Here is a 16736-nt window from a genome sequence, read left to right on the forward strand (position 1 = left end):
CCTTACTCAATCACAGATGAAAGAGTTTGATGGGAACACGGCTTTTGCGAATTGAATTGTGAAACGAGTTCTTTCGCTACGACGCGTCGGGTCAATGCCATAGAACAACGGCATATACTCGAATTGACAATCGATATGTAAATTAGCCAGACTCTTGCTGTGTGCTTGAGAAAATCATGCCAACAAAATGCGAACAAAATAATACGAAATTGTGAGGGATGCGAATACTTAATTTCATATGGATTTATTTAATGAGCTATTAAGTTGGATAAACATCGTGACGTGATTAGAAATTATACCCGAACAACTGTACAATAAACAAGAGGAAATGTGTGTGAAACAACTTATGGAAATAATCTAGTTTTGAAATGCTTATACGAGTATGTAGAAAGAGATCTCTAATTAAATATGTTCACATTTGATTTAATCGAAATTGAGTCTGTTGTATCAACTTGTTCTTGTCAGCAAAGAGATTTACTTGCCCTCTTTTTTACTCTGCTATGATTAATGATATATTTCTTTGTGATTTCTTCACTTTACATCTTATCTTTTGCTCATCTCTCGCTTTCTTTTTAGAATACTTGTGCTTTAACAGATGAGCATCGATTATATATTTTCTATAAATAAATATGCATTTAATTATCGATGTGCTAAAACATGCATTCGCCATGTCCATCAACGAGATCATCCTTCGATCTCTCTCCAAAACATCACAGTTGATATATTTTGGCACCATTTATGTAAATCCGCTTGTCAGTCGCTAATTCGGAGCTATCTGACCAAACTGCCACCCGATTTGCTCAGCTTTCATGCAAAAATCCGCCAACTCGCAAATATGCAAATCTGGCTATCTATTTTATGTAGCTGTTCAAATTTTGCATGTCTTCAGTTTTTCACTATCCAATTAAGGGCATACAAAAGACTGAGGCGACAAACTCGGCCGAGACAACTGCAAAAATATTTTGCGGACATTCAGTCTCAAGGCTAAGCAACGGCAATCAATCAACAAAAAAACAAAAAACAGAAAGCACAAGAAAATAAAAAAGCCGCTAAATTATTATGTAAATTATAATTTCTTATTGTCAGCTGAGCACAAAAAGTAAAAGTGTTAAAATTCATAAGCATTCATGCAAAATTGTATGTTGTGTTGTATGCAAAAAATAAAAATAAATAAAAACCAAAAACCATTAAGAATAGTCTTGAGCACAGCTTGGAGATACCATTCAGTTAATGAAGTTGATTATAGTACTTTTATTTGAAGTTGAGCGAGTGAGGGAATTAGAAATCCTCTTGACAACAGCAGCATTGAAAAAAGCAATACAATTGTATTGTTTGGAATATTTACTTGTCTGTTAGTAAGATTAGATAACGAATATGTTCAGATTATAAAACGACTTAAGACTTATTATTTAAGTATTATTGTTGTATAGTTGTATTTATTTAATTTATTTGATATATTTTGATCTGAAATTTTAAAATGACTCAAGTCAGATAAATGTGTTGCTCATTATTCTTTGTGTCTTCTATTATTTTAAAGTAATATATTTTATATATTGTGTTCACATTGAAAAATACTGAAGACATATGCATTTTTTTTCTATTATTATTTATATATTATATTATTTTTATATATATATATATATATTTTTGTATTTGCGAATATCTAGACCTATATATATAAAGTCTGAAATGTGTATAACAGGCTTAACACCAAATTCTTTCTTATTTTTAAATCCAGCTGTAGTATTTGCAGGGTATTTTGGCTTTTGCAACTGACCACAGATAAGCCAGGTCATATTTCACTTTCAAAAAAACACGAAGTGTCCATGCCAAGCTTTTGACCACACACACACACACAACACTTAACAATTCGCTGTCGTTTGCGATGTAGGCGTCGCATGTAATTAACTTTTGGCCCTACGAGGGCCATTCCCGATGCCATTCCCCCCTCTCGGTGAATGCAACTTCATGCGAACTGACGTTATGTGGCAAGCACTGCTCGTTTTTCTTTCGTTACGCTTCATTTAATATGCAGTTCCTGAAAACGTAGCATATTTTATTTTATTTTTCTTTTTTACTTGAGATTTCTTTTGTGATTTTGTGGGTTGTTCGTGTTGGCAAACGGTTCATTTATTTTGTCACATTGAAGCACATGCGTGGGCGTTTCCGAAGGGGGAGTGGCCGTGAGTAGTAACTTATGAATGTTGTCTTGATTTCGGGCGTCTGATAAACGCCGTTTGCTGACTTTATTTATTGGCCTGTTACCATTTTGGCAGTCGTGCCTGAAGGCGGCCAAAACGCTGTAAAATTTATTAGCAGGATATGACCAAAATGGCTTCCAACAATTTTGAAAGAGGTTAGCTCAATAAAATTGTCAATTTGAAGTATGTGATTCACTTGATTGAAACATAATTTACAAATATGGAGGGCATTTCGATGATTCGTTAATTTTTATGAATGTTGTAAAAACATTAAAGTTATTTTAGCATCTTTTTTATTTCTCTCATTAAGTGGTTGAAGACGTCTGTCCTTCAATTTCCCTTTCTTATAATTGGCCTCTTCTGCTGCTATTCGTGTAGAACTTTCGTTTTATTTATTACTTCAATTCCAGCACGCAAAATATCATCTCAATGTATCTGAAATTACACACAATTTACTCTCAATATAAGAAGAGAGCAGTAGTAAGGTAAATATTGTGGAAGAAAAACAACTTTCACCCACGCTTCTTTCAACTGTGAGAGATCTGTGCGGCACTTTTGTGACACATTCTACGAGATTTTTTCTCCAGCTCTTCTGGAGTCAAAGTCTGCTCCCAATTGTCAACAGCGATACAATGGGCGATAGCAACAACTTAATCAACGACAAGTAAAGTAATGTAAATAGAGTAAAGTACTCTCCGAGTATTCGTCGTATGGGTGCTCTATAATTATATGCATGGCTGGTAACATGAAAGTCGTTTGTGGGGCTTTAAGTGAAGAAAGTTAAAGATTTGTTAGTGCCATTGTCAACTGGCAAATGGCCGGGATAAAAATAAAAGCAAATTTCGCACATTATTCAACTGTTCTAGCAACAATACAAATGAAAGTGTGGCATCAATAACAGAGTAATAAGAGTACCGAAACACAACACAAAACAGCAAAAAAAAAAGGGGCGTTTACAGCCAGCCAGCAATGACACTTAAATTGGCAACACTTAAGTGACAGTTGATGGACAGCAGTTGAACGAGGGAAAAGTTGACTTAGGCACAATTGTGGAAAGTGGATCAAGAGCGCAATCCGAGCAGCTGCACTCCAAGTGATTTGCTCTCCAAACAGAAGGTATACAGACTACTATATAAATTCCCAGAGTTGACACGAACTACAAATGTTTATTTCCGTTTCAGGGCATTTCAGGCTTTTAATCATATGCAATACGGCAGCAGCTATGGCCTATTAAATATGCAAATCGAACACAGTTCGCAATCACAAAGTTATCACATAAATTAGTTAACAAGTTTGCTGGCTATTTTGTTTTGGTTTTGGCTTTTCGCTTTTCGCTTTGGTTGTTTGCTGTTTACAATTCGATGAATCTAATCTTATCGTTTCTGCGGGCCAAAACAAGCAACCATTTTAAGTACTTCCATAGCGAGTACGTCATTGAACTTGACTTTGAAGGCGTTCCAGTCGTAGCTTTTAGCTCGAGAGCTCAGCTCAAGTTATGACACTCGATGTCAGTCGTCGTCGTCTTCGTCTTCGTTGTTGTTGTTGTTTCTGTGCTGCACGCAGGGCGGACAGATGTACAAATACAGATGCAGATACATATATGAAGATAGAGATACAGATGCGATGCGCTGTTAAACCAGTTTATTAAAGTGCAAGTGTAGCTGGCTAAGCATGATGGCCATTTAATTGTAGCCCCAGAAGGCAGCTCGCGAGATTCAATTTGAAAAGCAGCTGCATAAATCGTACTTGAAACTCTTCGACGTGTAGGTGTTTCTGGGTCTCCGAAGTATGTCGTTGTCTCATGCCTCGCATTTGTACGCTAATTAAGGAAAAAACACAAACACACATACTTACACATATGCATTGGTATTTGTGAAAACAGGCTATGTAAATTTCGTCGATTTAGTTCAAAATGCGCTTCGCACATTTCGTCATGAAATTCTCCCGCTTTTACGCAATGACTCACAGTTATCAACTGTCCAATTTAGTTAACACAAAAGAATAAGTAGTTACAAGGGTATTTTTTACCAGTTAACAACTTGTTTTTTTTTTTTTGGTGTGCCCATTACATCAAGTTCGTTGCTTAAGTCTTTTGTTTAACTGGCACCAGAAGAACTCTTAAGTGCGGCATGTTAATAAAGCGCAATGACGACTACCAAAATCTTTGTATGTTGGTGCCGTTGCCCTTTTTTTTATGTTTTGTTGGTCGCAACAAGTCGAAATTACACAACTTAACGGTTAATTTAATTAAACAGCCAGAAACGAAACGAGACGAAAGGAAACCGAGTAGCATTTTTTTGTGAATGCATTGCAGAAAAAGGAAAAGATAAGCAACAACACAAACGAAAAAAGAACAAACGAACTGTCAGGTAATTCGTCAATCTGTCAGCTTTTTGACAGGCCAAATTGTGTGGGTTTTTTGTTGTGCTTGCCGAGTGTGGTTCTTTGTTTGATCTGCATTGTGAATTCAATTGGGTTGCAATTTATCAGTTGCATGCGGAAATAATCAGAGCAGCTGGCATAATTTCATTATGATATTTTGAACAAAGATTTGCGAGAAATACAATTGTGATTATCATAAATTGCCAAAGACTTTTGAATGAATTCTGTGTGATTCACTGAATGAATTTCAACACTAGTTCACTTTCACACTCAGCCAAAATAGCTCGTCACAATGTATCAATGAAATACTCGAACTTTGCATATCAAACAGCAGACGCAAGATGGTCGCGTTTAATGGTCACGCAAACAACATGAATAAACACACCTCAAACAGGCCTTTGTTGGGTGGTTTCTTGCTAATCGTCTGAACAAATATTTGACTTATTGTCGAAAATAAAATAAAAAAGAAAAGACAAACAAATTAAACTCGAAACGCAAGTGCTAAGAGTAACGGTAGCAAAGCTAAATTAGCGTAAATTACCAACAATTTGTGGGCGTCTTTTCGAAGATTCGCTGTGAAAATCAACTTTCGCATCGCACTTTCTGTTGGGTGGAGAGAAAAATTACACAAGCGAACGCAACGAGTCAAGTTTCATGAGACATTACGCATACGCATAGTCAGTGTGAAATTACGCATACGCTCTTTGAGCACAATATGGGAAATCGACACCAGTTTGTGGGCGTTGCAGGAAGTCATAAAATGTAATTTTCATTAGACGGAAGATATCGCGGTGTCTATATAATATATCTGTTACTTTTGTGACAAACAGCAACATGGATAAATTATAACTACAATTACCAGTTTTGCAGTTTTTTACATTTCATTTTTCGCTGCAATTGTGGGCAGAGTGTGAATGTCTTGAAGGTGGAACCTGCTAGCTGCGAGCATATTCAACAAAGTGTACTCAGCCACTTTTGGCAATCCAAATTATGTAATTTTGTAAGCAAATTGGCCAAGCCAAAGGCAGCTAAGAATTGTCTCTCAGACTAAACCAGTTGCCATTCATTTTACAACTCTGAAAATTACAATGAAAATGCCATAAATTTGTACTCAATAAATGTCACTTAATTAAATGCAATTGACTCATTTAGCAAATTAATCAATGCAAAATAGCTACAACAAATCGACGCCCACAACAATCAAGTGCGGGTGCCCAACAACTCACCATATAATTAAGCGATTTGCGCATTTGCCTAGCCAATGCTTCCAACTGTTCCTCAGTGAACCAGGCGGAAGTCGCAACAATCCAAAAGATACATTCGCGTGTGCCTAATAACAGACGCTAAACGAAGGCATTGCGGTATGCTCTGACCACAAAAAGCAACAGCAAAACAGCAAATTGTATTAAAATCGTATTTATTTGCCAATAGAAAAAAAATTGCTATGCTCTGGGAGTGTAAAAAGCCTCGAACAAAAAACAACATCTTAATACTGAGTTAGATCTATAATAAGTACAAACTGTGGGGTCAAAGTGACGCAGACGGAAGCACAATGGAAACTTGTGGTTTTTATGAGTACATTCACATAGTCTGATGTATTTATTCACTCAATATATATCACTATATATCAGTTAAAGTAAGGGGCGTTGCTGTTTAATGTGCGGCACTTTAATCAAAAAGTATTTATAATTGAATTGTTGCCAGAGTTTTGTGCTGAAAGATTGAGCCAAAACATCAAAGCGATCATAGATACTGAAAATTAAGACATGTATTGTAAGGCCCAGATCTACTTGAATACGAGTATATAAAGCGGTTTTCAAGATTGATGTTGAAAGGAGAACAGATAAGAACCAAACCAAACCGAACAGAAATAACATGAGCAAGGAAGTGAACAATTGTTGTTTGGCAAGAATATGAAATGATTTTACAGCACACAATATAAAGATTTATGAAAAACGATTAAATCTTTCTGTGTTCTTTACTGGAATGTATCGATTGTGTTTTTTTTGCTATAGTTTAATGAACTTTATTTAAATCTTCACCTAATGATCACTGTAAATTTATTCGAGAAGAACTATAAATAAATGTGCAGTGCACTTTCAAAATCAAATTCAGTAACTAAGCAAAGAAATAGCTTACATGCTCAAACGTATCTTGTTAGCAACCAAGTTTGTTGTCAAAGTCTTTCGTTTTTGCTACGGCTGTCAAAGTGACGCATTGGCCGACACGCGTTTGCTTCTGTTTGTGACTGAGTCAAAACTTTAAACCAGAACACCAGAGCCAATTATGCAAATCTTTGCATTCAGCAGCAGCAGCAGCAACAGCAAGTGAGCTGAAAACTGAAATAACGAAATTTGCATATCGGTCAATTGTTGCACGATTTTCGCAGCGCACGCGCTAAAAATAACAAAAATGTCGCTTATCCGATTGTGATTGTGAAATAAATTCTTCAAACACAGCAATTGTTTAATTGACAATTATATTTACTTGTACCTTTGCCTCTCTTTTCATTCCAAATCTATTTACGCACTTTCAATGCCACCGAATGTATTTGAACGCCTGCGCAAAACTTGCATAAAACATTCCATATATAAAAATAAGCAATTTTTCAGTCGAAGCGCAGCCCACACATCATTTATTTTTAAACCAACAAATAAATCAATCAGCAAAGCAACACCATTTCGTATTAATTTGTCAGCTGTAACACAAAACCAAAAAATTCAGATTAACCTAGATAAAGAGTGTTCATGAGTACAATATAAGTTTAGGCAAATTTTCAAGTGCCACAATTACGCATCGAATTGAAATGCAAATATAATACATAAGTATGAATCATCTGTCAAACAATGCCAGCCCAGTTTTGGCCACAAAAGCCACAGCAAATGGACTTTCGTTTTGGTAATGAAGGAGAAAATAAATTATTATTATTTTTGTACCTCATTGCGGTTGTTTCGCATTCATATTTCCTTACGGACTAATAGAAAAAAAAAAACTGTAAAAACGAACATAAGAAATTCATAATAATATTATCATTTACACTGACCTTCACAACAACTGGCGTTGTACATTGTATTCGAATATGTTCGTAAAAGGTCTGCCATGATTACTAAGTAGACTCGAATGTCTCACGTTCGTCAGTGGCGACTCCGGGTGGCAATGTGGTTTTTGTGGTTGCATTGCAAACTGGAACAGAACCAAGTAACACGCATTTCACATTCGAGTGGGAAGTGGTATGGGTTACACTCTTCATGAACTGCAACGGGATTGATAGAAATTATCTACGAGTATATACTCGTAAGTACGTATATAGTATATATTACTATAATATAAGGCAAATAAATAAAATTATATTAGCATTTTTCTTTGAGGCGCAGAACTCCATGTTACCAAAATATTTCAACTTTTCCATTTATGTAACGACAACATGAAATAATGTAAATCCTCTAAAATAAAAATAAAACATAAAATCCAAGAATCTTAGATTTGCTTCGTTCATTAACTTTGTCTCTTCAGCAAATGGATCTAATACTTAGATGGCGTAATCTCCGAGTCTGTCTGACCGTATAAAACATTGGATCTGAGAGACTATTTTGCATGCAGATCACTTCCCACTAACTATAGTTTTTATCATATTATTAATTAGTTGCGATTAGATTAAAATTGTAGAAGGTATTTAAGACACAAAAGTATTTTGGATATACAAAATATGGTCTACGGTTTATTTAAATATATTTTCAGTATATTAATTTGGTATATTTTAAGAATAATATCTCGCTGTTTTGCTTTTATTGGAAAAAAGTACCGGATATTTTGTTGCGATCAGATAAAATTTGTACAATAGAATTAATTAAAAAATAAATGTATACTCAAGAAACGACTGCTCTCTTAATTGCTTTGGTATATTTTTGTGATATGCGGTATATATTGAAAGTAATAATGTTTTGATATACCAAATATAGTCTTCGGTATACATATTTCAATATTTTGTTTAGTATATTAATGTAGCTTACATAGGGAATAATACCTTATTACCGGGTATCCGACACAGTCTAGCACATTCGACTGTAGTTTTCTCACTTGTTTTGTTTTCCTTTTGAAAAATAACTGCAGCAATATCTCAAGCATAGGGTGGGAAGAAAAATGGTTGATTTAAATTAGAATGGCAGAAGATAATAATAATGTTTCTTCCAGTTTGCAATATCAGTTGACTGTGGCAATAATCGGTGAGGCCATCATTAGTATACGCTCGGTCGGCTAATGCATACGATTTGTTGGGATAAAGCTAGCTGGCAGTAACCTTTTGCGATGACAACGTAAGCGATAAGGCCAATTAATCAAATTCTAACGATAAATTGGCGACTTTATTGCGAGTGTGTTTGTGTGGAAGACAACGGGAAAAATAAATTGGCAACGGTGCGGTGCACAGCATTTCAGTGTTTATTTATGCGCAGCGAGCGAAGTCTAATTACACATAATTGCGCATAATTAAAATTTAATTAACACAATCAAGCTGCTCGCTGAGCTGACTGGAACTGCTATGTTGATTCGAGTTGAGTTGAGTCGAGTGAAGCTGCTGCTGAGCCTAGCAAGAATTGAAGTCAAAATAGTGAAACCGGCAAAACGTGTCCAAGGTGCTTAGATGTGAATGTGTCTTTCGGCCAAGTTGCGTGCTCTAGCTCTGACTATGGCTTTGGCTTCAACAGAGAAATAGTGCAACCGAAAAAATAATAACAACTTTTATTTCTAGCCCAAGTGTTAAGAGACAAAATAACGCACACCGAAACGAAAACGAGTGCAAGTTCAACGGCGAAAAACGAGTTTCTCATTTTATTTGACTCACTCGTATTTATTTTATTTGTTGTATTTGTTGTGCTTTTATGGCAAGCGTAACCAACTCTCCAACTCTCTGAAACTTCAGCCATGGGCATTGGCAGCGTCATCGTTGGCATATGAGGAAGTTATTGCCTCAGCAGCAACAGCAGCAGCGGGGCAACGGAATACATTTCGCTCGACGCTCGACACGCCAAGATCAGCGAAAGAAAACTAAGTAACAGTTACTATTTAGCGGACCAGCCAGCCAGCCAGCCAGCATATAAAATATGCAGTAAAATTGCTTTTCTTTTAAACTGACCATGAGCATGGGGAGAGTAAAGGGAGCGGGGGGAGCGACTCGCGGCTAGCGGCTGTTGTCGGTGGTGTACAAAGTGGGTCCGTGTGGTGGGATTGCATCGCTGACTCGGCCTGTGTGCTAAATTTGGTTTCTTATTTAGCTTAACTGGCGTTTCAGTGTTAATGCCGCCGAACACTTGTTTTGACAGCACTGGCACAGTGGGGCAATCTTGTATATTCAAATGGGATAACGTCAAAATTAATGCGACAATGCTATTAAATATGAGAAAATTAATCCACTTCTTATTTGAATGCAATATTTAAATGGGGTCGATTTGAAACAAAAAAAAATGTATATATAATTAGCAGTGGAAAAAACAAGTGCTTTGATTGTTGATGTTTATAAAATATATAAAAATTACATTGAAAATATCGCAATATGTAATAATTAAAGCCACAGATTACAGAACCTACTTTGTTATAAATCGACAGCACTCTTACAGCAAGACAAAGTTGGGATCAAAACGAAAACTCAATTTTTGATAGGCGTTAGAAGTATCACTAGTTTTTAGTTAGCCATTGAAAAAGTTTGTAAATTTGTAGGTCGGATAAATGCAAATTTATTAAAAAAAAAAAATTAGTAATAGTCATCGTCTACTATAACTGTTGCTCATCTATAAGCTGAACACTTGTTTTAACACCTTTAAAAGAACAACTAAATTGAAGCGACAATTAAAAATACTTTGATTACTTGGTCCAATCCAATCCACCAACTGTTGTTCTAATAGCAAAAATAAAAAAAACAGGCAAAGTTTATCAAATAAATGAATATTTATTTTAAATAAATGCTAATTCGACGAACTTTTCTCGAATACTATTCACATGCTTCACAGCATGTGAAATTATTTCGAAAATATAATATTATTATTATTAGAGTGATTAATATTCGCATATTCAGGCAAAGTTGGAAAAAGAAATGAACATTTATTTTAAATTTAATTAAACGCTTGCTTGTTAAAGACCAGACTTGATAACACTCTCAAAGTAAGGCAAAAAAAAAATACATTTATTTCCAAATGTAATAATGTAAATTATGAATCAACTGAATAACTGAAATCGCCGTCTGCAAAATACGATTACCGTGCAATTTTTGACAATAATTAATGTATGTTGTGTGTTGTCATTGTAGCAAGTACTCGCTTTGGCGGCTTGGTCAGTAAATTCTACGCCTCTATGCCTGTCATCAAAAACAAATTAAATTAAGTACCTTTGCCAGAATCAGACACATGTTACAAGCCGGCTGAATGACTGACTGGCTGTTGATCCAAGCGGAAATAGACTGTGACATCCGCCGAGTTGCTGACAGCTTCAACTCGACTGATGAGGTCTCTCTCTCTCCGTTTGTGTGTCTGTGCCTCTGGTTCTGGCATATCCGCTGGACGTTGGCCGCAAATTTAATTAGAAATCTGCACGGACTTTGTGTTGGAGTTGGAATTGAAGTTGAAGTTGAAGTTGGTTCAAGGCACTCGGTTTCCGGTGCTGCCACTGGCGAAACGGCCAAAACAAAACTAAAAAGAAATAACAAAATACCAGAAAATCAAGAAAAAACAACACATTTTCACACTTTGCAAATATAATTAACTAACAAAATTTCTTTTCATTCTGCTCTTGTCATTTCAGCAAACGCAAACGCACAAACACACACATAGACAGACTCAAATTAGAGCGTGAAAGCAATAAAAAAAAGCACACGGGCAGCAAAGCGTGCAAAAGGAAAAGCAAAGAAAATTATCATAGTTAGCATAGAAGCAAGACGAAAGGGGGAAGCGAAAGGGGGTTATAAGTGTGCACAGTAGCATGGCTAGAACGTCTAGAAAATGATTATTATGATAATAAATTAAACTTGCCATTAATTTAGTAACGAAAACGGCTGTCGAGACGGCAGAGAGAAGACTGTGTAGACTGTAGGTAGCATAATAACAATAAATAATAATTTGAAATAGGCGAGCGAGAATAATACACACACACACACACAAAGAGAGCGAGTGACTTGGGCCCAAGCCACAAACTGAAGCCCAGTGCAGCAGCCCCAGAAAAAGAATACGAATAAACCAAACTAGACGACGAAGAGCAGCTCGAGCGCGTCGAGCGTGCAAATTAAAAGCGCACAGTAGCACGAAGGAATACAGCACAGCACACAGCACAAACTGAAGCAACATGGAAGTGGCAACAACAAACAATCACAGTCAGAGCCATCATCATAATCATCATCGCAGCAGCAACATCAGCAGTAACAACAACAACAACAGTGGAGGAGGCGGTTTTGCCGTTGGCAGCGGTTCCCGTTCGCCATTTCAGCGCGAGGTGCGTGAATGGCAACGCATCGATCCGGACACTGGAGCCCTGTTCAGCGGCCGCTTGGAGGCAGATCGCTGGATAAATGGACCACTGAACAGCTATGGCAAGGTAAGCGAACACAACTATACCAATTTTATTTGTGCAACTTGAATAAATTACTCCCCAAGTGCAAGCGATATTTTAAATATGTTTTTGCCAATTTAAAATGCATTTGTCTTGCACTTGAATTTGCTCACTGAATTTTGTTCAGTGTACTCAATGTCTACTGATTGATGCCCCCAGACTCAAACTCAGGCCTAATTGTTGTTGCCTTCTTTATTTGCCCGTCTGCTGCTTGGGCTCGAGCATCAAAATGAAATTGAAAGGCACGCTCCGGGGCAACCTCGACTTCTCTGCACTGCAGTTGAGTGCTCTAAATGTAGAGGCGTCTACTAATTTAGTGCACTCTGCATTGGTGCTTTTGTGCCTGATTGCCAGTTTGGTTAGCTGCCTTTCGATTTTAATCGGTTAATAGTTTATTTAGCTATCAAGCGCATGGCCCGCCCCACAAAAGCATCTCAGCTTTGGGATGCTAGTGAAAACGAACTTGGGCAGTATTTTCTACTTCTACTTCTAGTTGAAAAAATAATTAAAAATAAAAAAGTATTATGATAGCTAACTTTATTAATTGTTTTAATATGAAATAGATTCATTAACTCAGATTCCCAATGGAGAAATTAGTAATTTACTCAAAGAAGTAATGTTGCATTGTAATAAAATGATTTATTTAATACTTGAAGATTATTTGTGGAATATTAAGTTTGAAATATTTTGTTTGTTAATTAAAATATTAAAAATTGTAATGGGAAATATTTTCACATGCTCAGACATTCAATTGTGAAGTTGAATGATTTACTCAACAAAGGTTATCTTTAATGTACATACTTTGAATTCTGTTTATTTTCATATATTTTAACAATTAACAGAGATGAATTTAGTTGACACTAAGATTCGATTCAATGAATCATGAGATAGGCAATATTTTTTTGTGAAAATGTTTTTCAAATTTCAAATAGCTTAGCTGCTGTGGCTGGCAATCTGGTATGTTTAGTACTCTATAGTATATTTCGAATTTAGCACTACATCAATATACCAAATAGATCATATGGTATATTTTTAGAATTTTTGTGGTATATTAATTTAATATATTTTAAGAATACAACTTTTCTGTTTTGATCTAGTTCAGTTGCTGTAGCTTTCTTATTTGTCGTAAATATAATTCCAATATTTATTGTTCACTAGCATATTCAATCAAAATTAAGAGACCAATTATTACCATAATTCCTCAATAGAATATTTGCGTAAAGTTAAGTGGTATTAATGTTGTTAATTTATTAAGCGTGTGTAATTACGATTCTGATTAATTAATTGGTCAATAATAAAATGCCAATAGCAAAGATTAGAATTCGCCAGAAGAACGCATAAACTACTATCAGATAGAAAGTAGCTAAGCAGCATCTTCTTTTCCCACCTCTCTTTCTCTACCCCTCTCTCTCTCTCCTTCTCTCAGTTGTTTACAATTATGAATTTACAGTTCCACTGCTCATCAGGCAATTACCCATAGCAAAAATTCCAATGATGCCACTGGGCATGCGGTTCGAACCGTTAGCTACGCATAGCGAATAGGAAAAACACTTTGATAGATCTCCATCGCACAGCAAGTTTGTTATTCTGTCTGGTTTGGTTTGTGTGTCAGGCAACTCCAACTCCAACTGCATCAGCATCACCATCATCGTCCACATCAGAGAGTTGACCATCTTCACTGAGGCATAATTAACAGGTCGCACGCAATAATAACAAAGAGACGTCAATCTTTTGCTCAGATGCTCGGATACTAGATACTAAACACACACAAGTTATGTGTGCCACTTATTAATCGATTTGCTGGCGAATCTAAATGAATGAATCTTTCGTATTAATAATTACCCAAAAAGTGAAACAATGCGCATGGCCAAGACACTTGAGAAAATTCCAGCAAATGTTTGTATTGCTTTTGCTTTGATTTATTTTATCTACCTTTGCCTTTTTCACACACATACATACACATACACACACCTACGTTAGTAATTAATGCGAGCTCTTCAGATTTCACTTGTCTTTTGGGCCATTGATTGCTCCAGAATTTGTCGGTCCTCAGACCGCTTGGCAATTATACTATATGCTTGCTCATTCAACGCTGAGAGAATACAGAGCAACTCTTTAGTGAGCTCCAAGTGCCGGAGTCGTCATCGTCTTGAGTCGTGCGTGTGGCCAAGTCAAGTTCGCGGCTCAAGTGCTCTGATATATATAAAAGATAAAACTGAAATACCCAAACATCTGATGACATCATCGCAGAGTAGAAGCATTCGCACATTCCTTCAACGAATTAAAAGTAATCTATAAAATTGTACCATATGAATTTATTTGTATTTAACAAATCTCCACGTTATCTTGATCTTCATTTTACACTTTTGGTCTGATCATAATTTGAGAGATAAAACTGAAATACTCAAACATCCGAAACCATCTTCGCAGTCTGGAAGATTTCCTTCAACAAATCAAAACTAATCCACAAAAATAAGCCATGTGAATTTATTTGTATTTGAAGTTTACTTTACACTTTTGGTCGAATCATAATTTGTGAGGACTTGAGCACATTTCGTTGCCAAGGATACCAATAGAATCCACCGTTGTAGGGACCATTGAGATTGCTGTAATTAAGTCACAATAATTACAATATTATACTTATTTCAATTCACGAATTACTTACCAATGATAGCAATTGTTGAACCACCAGCCAGAGCTATTCTCATCCGCGCAATTTCTATTGCTCTTATCGTTGTCTTGATCAAAGGTTGAAAACTTCATTTTGTCGTGGAATATCAAGCCATCGCCTGCAGTGCCTGAGTATATGCCAAGAGAAGTGATTTGGAATGATGCGTCGTCATTGCCAATTGAAAAACTATCGTATTTAGCATATCGGGTCTCATTGTTCAAGTTCTGAAGCACTATATAAAGTTCGTGAGGCTGCGACTTGGTGATCAGATGCAGTTTGTCAAGACCAATGAAGAATTCTCCTTGTAAATCTCCAAAGCCTCTTTGATAGTCTCTCCAGTCGCGGTTGAAATTCTCCTTGCCATTGGTGCGACGCTGAATCACTGTCCACCCGGAGCCGGAACCAGATATTGACGAGTCACAAGAAACTTGGAACGGTTCTGCTCCAGGTATTTTGATAGTATGTAGTTCAGTCTCTTTACACAAACAGCTGGAGGAGTGGCATTTATTGGACTCAAGCACATATTCGGAGAGTTGAGACTTCAATTCCTTTATTTGCTTTTCCTGTTCCTCAATTTGCTCTGTTTCCTGAGCAGTCTTTATTCGCAACATTGCTATCATTTCATCCTTGTTGAGTGCCGCTTTTTCAAGTTTCTCTACTTCACCACGTAAAGTGGCCACTTCTCTTTCCAAACTTGGAATAGTGTTCTGTAAGTTTATTGATTTAAGTAAATGATTTCGAATACCTTAAAACAAATAAATACTGACTGTTTGAGCTCCATAACAAGTTTCTGAAAATGTTAAAAGCGCAAACAAAGAAAATACAATCGCACTTTTCAACATTTCTTTGAAGTAATTTTATAAAATCAACCGATGAAGAAGCCAGACAAATGAAAACTAATTCAACTTACTATTTAAACATCGAATTAAATTTCGAGTTGAGTTCAAATCTATTCTGCCTCTTTACATATATTATCAGCTACTTATTGTGTTTAGTAATATATAATTAAAGTCTATGTATTTAAACAACACATTAGAATGAAGCCTAGGTCATCAATACGACTATCAGCTTCTAATCTACTATAAGACTGATGTTTTGTTTATAACATATGTATTTAGTATACAACAATATTTATTAGAAATTATACATATATATGTAATTTTTCACGTTTTAAAATCATAGTTTTTTAATTTTCCCAATTGTTGTTTTTTAATAAACTTTTTCACGAATACCTCTGAATTTAATAGGCCTAAAAATTACTCAGATTACAATTGATATAAATTATTTTAAATAATTGTTTTACCTAACTGAATTTTATTTCTTTCTTTATCCCAGAGTTACTCTTTTTAGTCAATTTCATTTCTACAGCCGTAAGCAATGTGCTTTAGGCCTAGCTTTGATATTTTGGGCTTCATTTACTATTCCTATTCATTTTTATTGTGCTTCAGATAGGAGACCTTTTGCCAATTGTTACAATCACTCACTCAAAGTTTATATGCCCTTTTGAATTCACTGAATGGCTGCAGGGTATTGAGAAACTTGCTGAAATTTGTTGTTGCTGCTTTAGTTTTGTTGTTATTTCTATTGCTGTGCTGTGAATATATATTTTGTACTTTTCTGCCTAACTTATCGCGATTGAACTTTGTTGCCACTGCTGGCTGCCGTTGTCGTTGTCGTTGTCGAAGTCGTTGTCATTGTTGTTGCCGATAGAAGCAATCAATAGAATCGAAAACAATCAAAGAACCCTCGAACTAGAAATTGGAGCCGTAGTTAAAGTCAAAGCTGAAACTATTTGGAGTGGTCACTTCCAGTTGAAATAGTCGCACAGCTCGGTTGATTGCTTGCTCTGCGACTGAGACTGGCCGAGGATTTATATCAATGGCAAGTCTATT

At 36.0% G+C, this 16736-nt stretch overlaps 2 protein-coding genes across 2 annotated transcripts in view; one reads left to right on the forward strand and one right to left on the reverse strand.

Moving 5' to 3' along the window:
• Positions 1 to 16736, forward strand: part of LOC117563653 (uncharacterized) — a 47828-nt gene that overhangs the window by 11210 nt on the left and 19882 nt on the right. Inside the window, 1 exon segment of the mRNA XM_052002972.1 lies at positions 11696 to 12158. Coding sequence (XP_051858932.1) covers positions 11910 to 12158 — 249 coding nt within the window. The 5' untranslated portion in view covers positions 11696 to 11909.
• LOC117563771 (fibrinogen-like protein 1) lies at positions 14463 to 15744 on the reverse strand. Its single transcript, XM_034242278.2, has 3 exons — positions 15612 to 15744; positions 14839 to 15551; positions 14463 to 14779 (listed from the first exon to the last, which is right to left on the reverse strand). The coding sequence occupies exons 1-3, from the start codon at positions 15684 to 15686 to the stop codon at positions 14683 to 14685; spliced, it is 885 nt and encodes a 294-aa protein (XP_034098169.1). The 5' UTR covers positions 15687 to 15744; the 3' UTR covers positions 14463 to 14682.

The sequence above is a fragment of the Drosophila albomicans genome, chromosome 2L, assembly GCF_009650485.2.
Source record: "Drosophila albomicans strain 15112-1751.03 chromosome 2L, ASM965048v2, whole genome shotgun sequence".
NCBI classification, from domain to species: domain Eukaryota; kingdom Metazoa; phylum Arthropoda; class Insecta; order Diptera; family Drosophilidae; genus Drosophila; species Drosophila albomicans.